Consider the following 12,946-nt stretch of genomic DNA (forward strand, 5'->3'; position numbering starts at 1 on the left):
TTCACCTATTTTAACACCAGCCTATTGATTCTTGGAGAATGCTTGAACTTACTGTGTATTCCTGGCTAATTGTAAAGAAACTTTCTCCAGCACACGGAGTCTTTCCTAACCAGGTTCTTAGTGACGACAGCCCTTAGAGGGCTAGTTGTCTCATCACTTGAAGCTGGTGATGAAGATCACAACCCAATAATCCAATAATCTCACATTGGCCAGGCCTCTTCTGGGTAGGGTGACCTGAGTGAGTTACTTCTCCTTTCTGAACCTCAGTTGTACTGTAGGTAAAAGAAGAATAAAACATCAAAGCTTACTGCCATCAATTTGATTCAGACTCATTAGCAGTCCAGCAGGGCAGAGTACAGCTGCCCCTGTGGTTTCCAGACTGCGTGGCGTTTCCTCTCTCGGAGCAGCTGGTTGTTCTGAACCGCTGGCCTGACGGCTAGCAGCCCAACACACACCCAGTACCCCACCAGGGTGCCTCAAAGTTGTTCACAGGTTGTTGGATGATGTGCAAAAATGTATGTAACATACTATATGTAAATGTATGCAAAGGCCCTGAAGCAAGAGGCAAACTAAAATTAATGAAGGTTGTACGGCTGCTACAAATATACCCTATCTGGTCTAATCTTTCCTTCCCTTAAGCCTGTGGTGAACACATGATCATTTATACAGAGTTAGAATTGAGAAGACCTTTATAAAAATGTCTCTGCCGTGCTGCTCCAACTTACTCACTGCCATTGAGTTATTCCAGCTCATAGTGACATTATAGGGCAGGGTAAAACTGTCCCTGTGAGTTTCTGAGACTGAAGCTCTTTATAGGAGTAAAAAACCTCATCTTTCTCCTGAGGAGCAGCTTGTGGCTTCAAACTGCTGACCTTGTGTTCAGCAGCCCCATGCATACCGCACCAAGCCTCCAGGTCTCCTCCAGACAACACAGTGAATGAGATGAAAGTCACTGAATTGTACTCAAAGAACAGCCGGACGGGCAACTTTGTCATACATATGTTATCACAATAAGAAAATCGTAATTACTTTGAAACTTTAGTGTTTTCTATTTCCTCTGCACATTTGAAGAAGCCCTGGTGGTGCTATGAGTTAAGCCTTGGGCTTCTGGGTGCAAGGTTTGTGGTTTAAGCCCACCAGCCACTCCAAGGGCAAAAGAGGAGACAGACTGTCTGCTCCCGTAAAGACGGGCAATCTTGGAAGTCCCATACTTCTGTGAGTTGGAATGAACTCTGGAAATTAGTTGGTTTTGGTTTTCAGTATGTGGATCTGATTTCAGAATAATAATTAAAAAATGAACTCCCAATTTCAATGGCAGGCTTTTTTGTTTGGCTTTGTTTTTCTCCCTTCTGCCTATGGAACAGATCGCATTTATGTCTCTTTGCATTAGGTGTATAATTGGAGACTTGTTGGACTCGGAGAGTGACATCTTTGAGCAGTCCAAAGACTGGGACCCACACAGAACAGAAGAGCCGCCGGCCAACGCCTTTGACCATGGCACGGAGCTCATCCCGTGGTACGTGCTGTCCATCCGCGCGGATGTTCACCAGTTCCTGCTGCAGGGAGCCACGGTCATCCACTATGACCAGGACTCTCACCTGTCTGCCCGCTGCTTCCTCCAGCTTCAACCTGACAATAGCACCTTGACCTGGATCAAGCCCAGCACCGCCTCCCCAGCCAGCGCTAAAGCCAAGCTCGGTGTGCTCAGTAACATGGCCGACCCGGGCAAATTCCCGTTGCTGGGCAATGCTGGCATGAGCGGGCTGACGGAGGGGCTCCTGGACTTGTTTTCCACGAAGGCTGTGTACATGGGACACCCGGGCATTGACATACACACTGTGTGCGTTCAGAACAAGCTGGGTAGCATGTGTCTCTCCGAGACTGGCGTCACGCTGCTCTATGGGCTTCAGACCACGGACAATCGGCTACTGCACTTTGTGGCGCCAAAGCACACGGCCAAAATGCTCTTCAGCGGCTTGCTGGCGCTCACTCAAGCCGTGAGGAAGATGAGGAAGTTCCCTGACCAGAGACAGCACTGGCTGCGGAAACAGTACGTCAGCCTCTATCAGGTAAGGGGGCAGTGTCACCTGGCCTTCAGGAGCACAACGCCCCAGGGTAGCCCCTCTGCTAGCAGACTGCCCGGGTTCCCGCTCCCAGCTCGGCTACTGTGTGACCTGGTTTGCCTTGGGCAGCCTTTATTGAACTTCTCAGAGCCTCCGTGTCCTCGGCTGTCCAATAGACAAACATGTTATAGTTCATGTGTATCATTGTTTTACATGTGTGTTTCTATTATATATTTCATGATACCTTTTCTGAAAGTGGATATCGAGGTTAAATGAGTGACTGTCTATAAGGTGCTAAGACAAGTGCCTGCTCTTAGCGGGTGCTCCCCTTACTGTGTAGGTTCATAGCGATTCTGGCCAGGCTTGTATTCACCCCTGGAAAGAAGGACATTCTTTTTTTTTTTTTAGAAACATTTTATTGGGGCTCATACAGTTCTTATCACAACCCATACATACCTCCATTGTGTCAAGCACATTTGTACATTTGTTGCCATCATCATTCTCAAAACATTTCTCTTCTACTTGAGCCCTTAATATCAGTTCCTCATTTTCCCCTCCCTCTCCCCTCCCTCCTCCCTCATGAACCCTTCATAATTCATAAATTATTATATTTTGCCATATCTTACACTGTCTGACATCTCCCCTCACCCTCTTCTCTATTGTCTGTCCCCCAGGGAGGAGGTTATACTTAGATTCTTGTAATCAGTTCTCCCTTTCCACCCCACATTCCCTCCACCCTCCAGGCATCACCACTCTTACCATTGGTCCTGAAGGGGTCATCTCTCCTGGATTCCCTGTGTTTCCAGTTGCTATCTGTACCAATGTACATCCTCTGGTCTAGCCAGATTTGTAAGATAGAATTGGGATCATGATAGTGGGGGGAGGAAGCATTTAAGAACTAGAGGAAAGTTATGTGCTTCATCGTTGCTACCCTGCACCCTGGCTGGCTCATCTCCTCCCCACAACCCTTAAGTAAGGGGTGTCCAATTGCCTACCGATGGGCTTTGAGTCTCCACTCTGCACTCACCCTCATACACAATGATATGATTTATGCACACGTTTGTCTTCAGTGATCATATCAGGAAGGTGGGCACCCACTGATATGATTTTGTGTTCTTTGATGCCTGATAACTGATCCTTTCGACACCTCATGGTCACACAGGCTGTTGTGCTCCTTCCATGTGGGTTTTGATGCTTCTGAGCCCGATGGCCGCTTGTTTATCTGCAAGCCTTTAAGACCCAAAACGCTATATCTTTTGATAGCCGGGTACCATCAGCTTTCTTCACCACATTTGCTTATGCACACATTTGTCTTCAGCAATCATGTCGGCAACGTGTGCATCATGGAATGCCAATTTAATAAAACAATGTGTTCTTGTATTGAGTAAGTACTTGAGTGGAGGTCCAATGTTCATCTGCTGCCTTAATACTAAACCTATAACTATATGCACGTAGATCTATTTCCCCACCATCCTATATAAATATATTTACATATGTACATGAAGAAGACCATTCTTTTTTTTTACTTCTTTTTTTCTTTTTTTTTCTTTTTTTAACAATTTATTGGGGCTCATACAATTCTTATCACAGTTCATACATATACATACATCAATTGTATAAAGCACATCTGTACAGTCTTTGCCCTAATCGTTTTTTTCTCCTTTTTTCTTTTTTTACATTTTATTAGGGACTCATACAGCTCTTATCCCAATCCATACATAAACATACATCAATTGTATAAAGCACATCCATACATTCCCTGCCCCAATCATTCTCAAAGCATTTGCTCTCCACTTAAGCCCCTTGCATCAGGTCCTCTTGAAGAAGACCATTCTTAAAAACATTTGGACTTAATCAAGGTTTCCACAGGGATGCATGATCAACTGAATGCTTTCATTATCCATTCATGACTAGCTGATACATTGAGAACCTTCTCTTTGGAAATAGAAATCCTGATTCATCAAGTAACATCCAGAGTGATTATTGGGGAGTCATTGAACATATTGTGTATTTCTGCCTAATTATAGAGTTCCTAAGGTTAAAAGAAACCTTTCCCCAAATAGGTCTTTCCTAAATAGTTCTCAATAGCCGGGCACCCTTAGAGGGTAGATTCTCATAGTCATCTGCTTAAAGGGAATGAGCTGCTCATTGACTCTACCTTAGCAGATCTCTTCACACTTCCTGGTGGACAGGGCCATACTGGTGGGGACATGAAAAGAGGTACTGGGGTGCTTATGAAGTGGGAAGGACACTGATCACAGTCAGTTGTAAACGCCACCACCAGATGAACGTTGCGATGTCCTCATCAAATGTGTCGTAGCAAGATCTTCAGTGTCGCTGTCCTTTCTTTTCTATCTTGGTGGCGTGGGGGGCGGGGAGCACGGCTTTTTAACTAATACCACAGACAAAGTCCTGCCCAGCTGCAGACACAGCTGCAGCAGTTTACCACCCGCACCTGGTAGAGGAGCCCACGACGCACCCCACTCCTTCTCAAAGTCTAAGTGATGCTCATCCACACACCAAAAACTGCCATTTACTTAGGAAACTTGCCTTGAGATGGAATCTCAAAAGGCCAATGAACGGATCCTTTTCTCACCCCACAGCCCAGGAACATCGAAAAGACACTCATGTGGGGCTCCGGGAACAAGGGTCCAACAAGCGCACGAAATACCCTTCTGGGTGGTTTCTAAGATGAGTTGGCTTCTTAAAGGCTCTAAGAAATCTGGCAGTCCAAAGGAAACCTCTTTAAGTTTTCTTCAACTTAAAGAAATTCGTGAAGAGCCTTTTGTGTTCTTCCAAACGTCTATCAATAGCTCTATAGGAGTTGTTTATTAATCCCCAATTTGTGAAAGGTTGATATAAAAATGATCTTTCCAACATATAAATCTTTCATGAGATGAATGTACCAGAGTTCCTTTCAAACACAACTACGTCAGTGCTGTTGCTAGTTGTCATCATGTTGGTCTCGACTCACCGCAGGGCTATGTTCACCAGGAGTGAACGCTGCCCGGTCCTACACCAGCCTCACCACCTGTCTAAATTCGAAGCTGCTGTGGCAGCCACTGTCTCACATCAGATCATTGAGGGCCTAGCGCTTTTTTGATGTCCCTCTACTTTACCAAATACGCTGTTTTTCTTCAGGGATGGTCCCCCATGATAACATGTTCAAAGTACTTGAGACAAAATTTGCTCATCCTGGCTCCAAGGAATATTCTGGCTATCCTTCTGCCAAGACAAGATGGCTCGTTCTTCTGGCACTCCGGGATATGCTCAGTATCTTTGCCTACATGATCATTCAAAGACATCATCCTTTCGTAGTCATCGCCCACCTTGCACATGCCGTCCAGAGAACTGAAAACACCGTGGCTTGGTAATACACAGCTTCTTGCTCCCGGTGACATCTTGGCTTTTTAAGACGTTAGAGGCCTTGTGCAGCTGATTGCCCGATGCAGTGCATCGTTTGATTTCTTGACTGCTGCCTCCCTAGGCATTGATTGTGGATCCAAGAGCAAAATGAAATCCTTGACATTGCTCATGATGTTGCTTTCTGGTCCGGCTGTCAGAGTACATATTCGTTTTCTATTGAGGTGGAATTCATACTGAAGACTATGGTCTTTGATTTTCATTAGTAAGTGCTTTAAATCTTCTTCACTTTTGCTAAGCAAGACTGTGTCACCTGCGTAACGAAGGCTATTAATGAAACTTCATCCAGTTCTGATGACGTAATCCTCTTCATATGGTTCAGCTTCTTGGATGATCTGCTGGCATTCACGTTGAATAAGTACACTGGGAGGATCGGAAGAGTCTCCAGAAAGTTCATGGAAAAACTGCCTTGAAAGATAATGGGATTTTTCCACAAGCTTTTGACAGCCCCTTCATAGAATCCTGACGTTTACGTTTCCTGACTTTAAGCCATGCTTCTTGATCTATGTACAGGTCTGCATTAGCCCAGTGAAGGTTCTGGTTTGGACCTTCTTCTCAGTTACCCATACTTTTTTATGATCTGCACAGTTAAGTGTGTTTGCATAGTCACTAAAGCAGAGGTAAACGTCTTTCTGGTAGTCTCTGTTTTCAGCCAAGCTCCATCTGACTTCAGCAATGCCACCCCTCAGGCCCCGCCCTCTTTTGAATCTGGCTTGAATTTCTGGCAATTCTCTGTCATTGTTCACATGTTGTTCAATTGCCTTCGGCAAATTTCACTTACATGTGATGTTAATGATAGTGTTCGATAATGTCCACATCCTGTCACCAATATACATCTCTTCTGTTCGTTAACAGCTTTCTGTCTTCCAAATTACTCCACATAGACTATTGAGCACTTCCAGGACGGCATTTCACTGGGAATTCTATCCATTCCTGGAGACTTGTTTCTCATCCATGCCTTCCTTCCTCAGTGCAGTTTCACTGATCATATGACGCCTCTTGAAACAGTTGCTTGTGTGTCAACCAAATCTTTTTAAGGACATTGACTTTGTATTCCTTCCATCGTCTTGTGATTTTTTTCACATCGTTAAGTATTGTCCCTCTGGCATCCTTCAATATTGCAACCCAAGGCTGGAACTTTTCTTCGATGCTTTCAACATGCTCTTTCCTTCTTTTGGTTTTCTAGTTCCAGATGTTTGCACATTTCATTGTAATAGGATGCTTCTGAAATCATCTGCTCAGCTCTTTTTCTTCATCATTTCTTCCCTTTGCTTTAACTTACCTTGTTCAAGAGCAAGGTCTTTTCTTTCCTGTCTTTTTATTGACCTCTGGTTTCTTCATCTATTATGTTCTTTGTGTCATTCCACAACTCATCTGGTCTTTGGTTATTAGTGTTTAATGAGTCGAATTAGCCTGCAAGTTAATGTGGGCTATGCTCACATGGACTTGTATTCATTTGCTTCTGCTTCAGCTTGAACGTATATAGGATGGTCTGATCCACAGTCAGCCCCTGGCCTTGACCTGTGGTACTGAGCTTTGCCATTGTCTCTTTTCACAGACGTAGATTTGACTCCTGTATATTTCATTGGGAAGGTTTCAGGTATGTGCTCACATGAAAAAATTACTCCCATAAATAAGATGTTGATCTTGCAAAATTCTATTATGTATTCTCTGGCATTGTTTCTATTACCAAGGCCATATTTTCCAACTACTGGTTCTCATTTTTGTTCCTAACTTGTGCAATCCAATCACCAGTAATTATCGATGCATCTTGATTGCGTGTTTGGTCTATTTCAAACTGAAGAAGTTGATGAGACTTTTCTGCTTGTTTATCTGTGGCATTCATGTTGGTATGCAGATTTCAATAATAGTCCTATTAACTGGTCTCACAGGTGTGTGGATAGAGTCTATCACTTCAAGAGAGATCTTGACATGTACTCTTTAACAATGAATGTTAACACCATTTCCCTTCTATGTATGATTCCTGGCATTGTAGACCATCTAATTATCTGATTCAAAATGGTAATGCCGGTCCTATTTCAGCTCATTATAATATAGGACATTGATCTGTATGTATTCCGTTTTATTTTCTTACAACTTCCAAATTTCCTAGATTCACCTTTTATACATTCCATGGTCCAAATATTAATGGATATTAATAGTTGTTTCTCATCCACTTGAGTCATGCTATATCTGAAAATGAAGGTTCTGAAAGATCGACTCCATCTGTGTCATTAAGATCAAATCTACTTTGAGGAGGTACCTCTTCCCCACTTGTATTTCGAGGGTCTTCCAATGTAAGGGACTCATCCTCCAACGCGATATCAAACAGTGTTCTACTGCTATTCATACGGTTTTCACTTTTTTGTTTGTTTTTAATCGATGACCAGGTACTTCTTCCAAGTCTGTCTTTGCCTAGAACCGTCAATAAATCTGTCCACCATCAGTGATCAACGAGATGGATCGACACAGGAGCTGCAACAATGGGCTCAAACATAATTGTGAGAATAGAGCAGGGCCAGACCATGTTTCACTCTCTAGTGTACAGGGTTGCTATGAATCTGAACCGACTCGATGGCACCTACTAACAACACGGAAATTGAGCTGATGGAAGTAGCATTGGAAGATACAACCAAAGACAAGAAGTCGTAACATCTGTAGCGAAACCTAGGATTGAAAATGCAAGACAGTATGCTAGCAACGAAAACAATTTTAGGGTTGGAGGGTCACCGCAACATGAGCTGTTTGATGAAAGGGTCATGGCATCAGGAAGGTTGAGGACCACTGGTGTTGCTGGAGCGACTAGAAGAAGAGGCAGGGAGGTCGGCAGGGCCACATGATGAAGAGGAGAGAGAGGTAGCCTGAGCTTTTGCTTTAAGATATATTGCTATGTGGTGTAGAGGAAGGATGGGTATCTGAGTTTCAGCTTAAAGTTCTGTGTAAAGCAGAAATCCCATCTTTGGAAGAGTAGAGAACATTTTGTTGTTGTTGTTATAAACAACAGACACTGATTCTGGCTACCTTAACTTTAAAAAAAAGATTTTTCAAAGGCTGTTGACTGGTGGATTATATTTAAATGCAGTCTTCAAAATGTCACATATAAAGATTTTTCAAAGGCAAAGTACATGGATATTTTAGAGAATTAATTTCCCAAACTTCAACCTCCCAGTGAACTCTTCTAAAATCGAGAATGTGCCTTTACACACTATGATCCAAGGCATGTCTTTCACGGTGCTCTAAAGCAGCGCTTTAGATCTTACAGTGCTCTAAAGCAAAAGAAAAATACCAGATACATTTTAATCACAGTATACCGACGGTCATGACTTTACGAAAAAAGCATCTGGCCTTTTCTTGCGCTAAACATCATTTCTATGTAGGGTGTTAAAAAGAATCAAAATTCTTACGAACTACAACATGATAGCAGCAACACGAAAGATTAGACAGACATGCGGGGCCAGTGAGTTCATGTTAACGAGGAGGAGCAACTCCTAAAAGGAGGGTGAGAAGGATTGCCCAACTCAAAGGTCGTCTTCAAGGTCACTGAGCTGTACATGTGGAAACTGTTGATGGGTCTGTGTTTGGCTGCATGTACTCTACAAAAGAAGACGTCATCAAAACTCAAAGAAATTGAAAGATAAGGTTATTCTCCTTGCATGCAGGGAGAGGCCATGTCCAGTTCCAGAGAAGAGCAAGTGGCTGGAAATGTGCTAGTCAGAGTGAACGTTATAAAGAGAAGCTAGGAGATTGACCATTAAAAGATTGACCCATAAAAAGATTGGCTGAACCCTGTCCTCCGCTTAACTAATATCAATTGATATCTGGTCACAAGGCAACCTCTGGCCTCTACCCACCTGCAGCCAGCCCTTCCCAAATGCAAATTTAGAAAACCTGAGCAGGAAAGAAAAGATTAGCAATTTGGGATGAAAGAAAAGCCATTGGCAGGAATAATTTTGATCCGGAATTTCTTTACAGTCCGTATTTACTTCCAGAGGAAAGAAGACGGTAAGCTCAAAGTAAAATAATAAAATCTGTTATAGGTCTGTTTGTTTGTTTCTCTTGAGCAAGAGTAAAAATTGGCCTCTGTTGGAGTTTTCTGACTTTAGAAGAGCCAAATCAGGGGAGGTTATGGTGTTGACTCTATGTAGCATCGTAACGGACCTTTTAAAACTTCCAAGATCCGTGTGTTAGTTCAAATCCATAGGTAAATAATTTACTTTTTTTCTTTCAGATTTTATGGTCATTATCCAATAAGAGAGTTCAGATTTAATTACCACTGTGTCATGAAATGCTTACTCCGATATGGGGTCAATCTCAGTGTCTTGTTAACAAGGACTCTGTTCAGCAGACCCGCATCCCGGGGAACGATCTCCAACCACTTTCATTTGCTGTGCCACTGCATCCGAGATTCCTAGTCCTGAGAGGGAGCTACCGAGTGGCTTATTTGGGTCATCTGAAAAGTAGCAGTCCCCTTGACTGACAGTAGGCTCAGCCAGACTCTATCAGATGAAACAAGAGATAGGCAAACTAAAGTAGGGACTAGATCATGGGCAGGCTTAAGTCAGTTACCCACTGCAATCGGTTGCCAAAAGGTGTCCCAGTTACTCAGATACCCGAGTTACTCAGAATCCTGAGATCCAGAGCAGGGTCCAGGAAATGGGAGTTCCAATTCCAATTAAAATCAGAAAGGCTTTCAGCATAAAGGAGCAAGCCCACATTAACAAAGAGAGAGAGAGAGAGAGAGAGAGAGAGAGAGCCTGTTTATTATTTGCATATTGATGGTAACAAATGTGTAATCACCTCATTGAAAATGCAACAGAGAAAAACCCTTAGAGATTTCAGAGAGTTAAGACCCATAAGCCAATCCAAACTCACTGCCGTTGAGTGAAGGTCCACTCATAGTGACCCTTCATGTTTAGGCAGAGCTGTGTCCCTTTGGGTTTCCAAGATTAACCCTTTACGGGCGTTGCAAGCTCCGTCTTTCTACTTTATGGCTGGTGGTTTCGAACTGCTGAACTTGCAGTTAGCAGCGCACTACCGAGTAACCACTACACCACCAGGGGTCCTGCTAATTAAAACACTGCATGGAAAATAGGCCTGTTTTCTACATATGACGTGTCCTTGATATTAGATTTCATTTGCATGCAACTCTGTGGCTTTCCCAAGTGACTTTGCAAGTCTATGAGGGGAAGTCTTTATCCATTGTTTCCTTAGTAAATTCCAGCCGCTGTTCACTGAAAGCACGTTGCAGAGGTGCCACGCGAGAAGCAGCTCACCATTGCGTAACCCTGGATAAGCTTTCCTCTTTCATAGTCATGATGTGTGTGGTGTTCTGAGTCCCCCGGGCTTTCGATCCTTGGGTTTCAGCCACGCTAGAGGATGACAGCGGAAGTCTTTAAGATGTTCCCCAAGATGAAGTTCACAGATGCCACATCCCTGTACTTTAAATCAGACCGTCTAAGTTAAGCGAAAATCTATCTGCAGTGATGCAGGAACAGAAGAATTGAACTTGATGTTATGTGAATGGCCACACACACACCAACTCCTCCAAATCTCTAATTTTCAAAATCTTACTGAGTTCTCTCACAGTGAAGTTCTGGAACAAAACCTCTGAAATGAGGACGGAGATGTTTTCTTAATCATAATTGAATGTGGCCCCATGAAAGTATGTCATTAGAAGTCAGCAGGGATGTGACCAAGACAACAGGACTCTGATGGATTTTCCAACAAAAAGTCCCAAGGGTTAGAAAACAGAGGCACTGGGTGGCCTGATCATTCTTCTTCTGTGGCTGCCTGTACTTTCCCACCTCCGGGGATTTACTGGAAGCCATGCGTGTATTTCGTTCTCCATGACTTGCTGCTCCCGTATGTATTCACCATGTGGTTCTTTCGTAGGAGGACGGACGCTATGAAGGCCCAACTTTGGCTCATGCTGTGGAGTTGTTTGGAGGCAGACGATGGAGTACTCGAAACCCCAGCCCTGGGACATCAGCCAAGAGTACTGAGAAGCCCAACATGCAGAGAAACAACACGCTGGGCTTAAGCGCCACCAAGAAAAAGAAGAAAATTCTCATGAGGGTAGAGTATTCCTTGTTTATTATGCATAAAACCCCAGCGAGAGCTGTGGCGATCTGCTTCTGTAAAGATTTACAGCCGTAGAAGCACTGGGGGGAGTTCGATTCTGCCCAGCGGGCTGCTCTGAGTGAGAATTATCCATGGCAGTGGATTTGGGGGGTTGGGTTTGTGTGGTCTGAGTCTGCATGAGCCCCTCACGGTCTTGTGGGTTGGAGAACAAGACTGGTTATGAAACAAATGACGTGTAAGAGCTTACCAAGTATTTCCTTGGCATTGGGCCCAGTGCTAGGAACGGAATCAAGTCGAGGCAAAAGAGGGACCCATCAAGCTGTGCAGGCGTGGAAGCAAATCCAGCGGGACTAAGCGAGAGTCATGGTTGAATCTGTCTACGAAGCAAATGGGAGCAGCAAGAAGGAAAATGAAAGAGTAAGAGGCAGGCAGGGGAGACTTCACTGGGAAGGTGATTGATGTATCTTAAAGGATGTATCGAAGTTCACGAGGCAAGCAAGACTGGGGTAGCATCCCTGGCAGAAGAGACAGCATGGAGGCATGAACAATTTGACTGCTCAGGGACACGGGCATGGTTCAAGGTGGTAGAAGAATGGGCCCTGTTGTGGGCAAGGAAGACTAGTGGGACCCAATTACACTTCAGCTCACCCCGAGGTCGGCGCCACCAACTCACCCTCTGCTGTTCGGGAGACGATGAGGCCATCTACTCCTGTAATGAGCCACACCCTCAGCGACCTTTATACAGCATCCTAATGAATCTGAATCCATTCCCAGTGATGGGTTTGAGAGTGGGCCAGTTGTTATATAGAGAAAACAACTTAAAATGTGCATATGACCACATTAGCCCAAATAAAGTGATGTGGGTTTGCTTCGTGGTTACCTGGAAAGGAAAGAGTCCCATCCTTTGCTGATGGGAAGTTGTTAATGATGAAGCTGAGCTTTTCCTGTTCACAATCCTGTCTGGACACAGAGGTCCTGCCCCTCCCGGCTCTGCCTCCCTCTGCTAAGGACCACAGTCTCATAGTGAAGAACGAGGGAGATACTATAACGTGAGACACATCATCAGACTTCTTTAGGCCTTTCTTATTGTCACCGTCGGGGGAGGGTAATGTTGAAGGTGAGTAGGGCCGGAAGTTGAGATCGACCTCAACTTGGGCAGTGATGGAGAGACATGAAAATGGAGCACTTTCTGTTTTCAGGGTGAGAGTGGAGAAGCCACCGACGATGAGACGGTGGCCCGGAAGGCCAAACCGAACAAAGAGTGTCGAAGTCGGAGTGGTTCTGACCCTCAAGAGATTAATGAACAAGAGGAATCCGGTAAAGCAGCATTTTCACTTCTGAGATCAGGGTTTTTGTTTGTTTTTCTTTCTTTCTTTTTT

At 44.1% G+C, this 12,946-nt stretch overlaps 1 protein-coding gene across 5 annotated transcripts in view; it reads left to right on the plus strand.

The window, feature by feature from the left end:
* The window catches only part of PLCE1 (phospholipase C epsilon 1), a 319,921-nt gene that overhangs the window by 234,127 nt on the left and 72,848 nt on the right, over positions 1 to 12,946 (plus strand). For all 5 annotated transcript variants that reach the window (XM_075533992.1, XM_075533993.1, XM_075533995.1 and 2 more), the window contains exons 8-10: positions 1,391 to 2,069; positions 11,379 to 11,561; positions 12,767 to 12,884. In XM_075533992.1, the coding sequence (XP_075390107.1) occupies positions 1,391 to 2,069; positions 11,379 to 11,561; positions 12,767 to 12,884 (980 nt within the window). The remainder of the gene's footprint in view (positions 1 to 1,390; positions 2,070 to 11,378; positions 11,562 to 12,766; positions 12,885 to 12,946) is intronic.

Source organism: Tenrec ecaudatus, chromosome 16 (genome assembly GCF_050624435.1).
Source record: "Tenrec ecaudatus isolate mTenEca1 chromosome 16, mTenEca1.hap1, whole genome shotgun sequence".
Taxonomy (NCBI): Eukaryota; Metazoa; Chordata; class Mammalia; order Afrosoricida; family Tenrecidae; genus Tenrec; species Tenrec ecaudatus.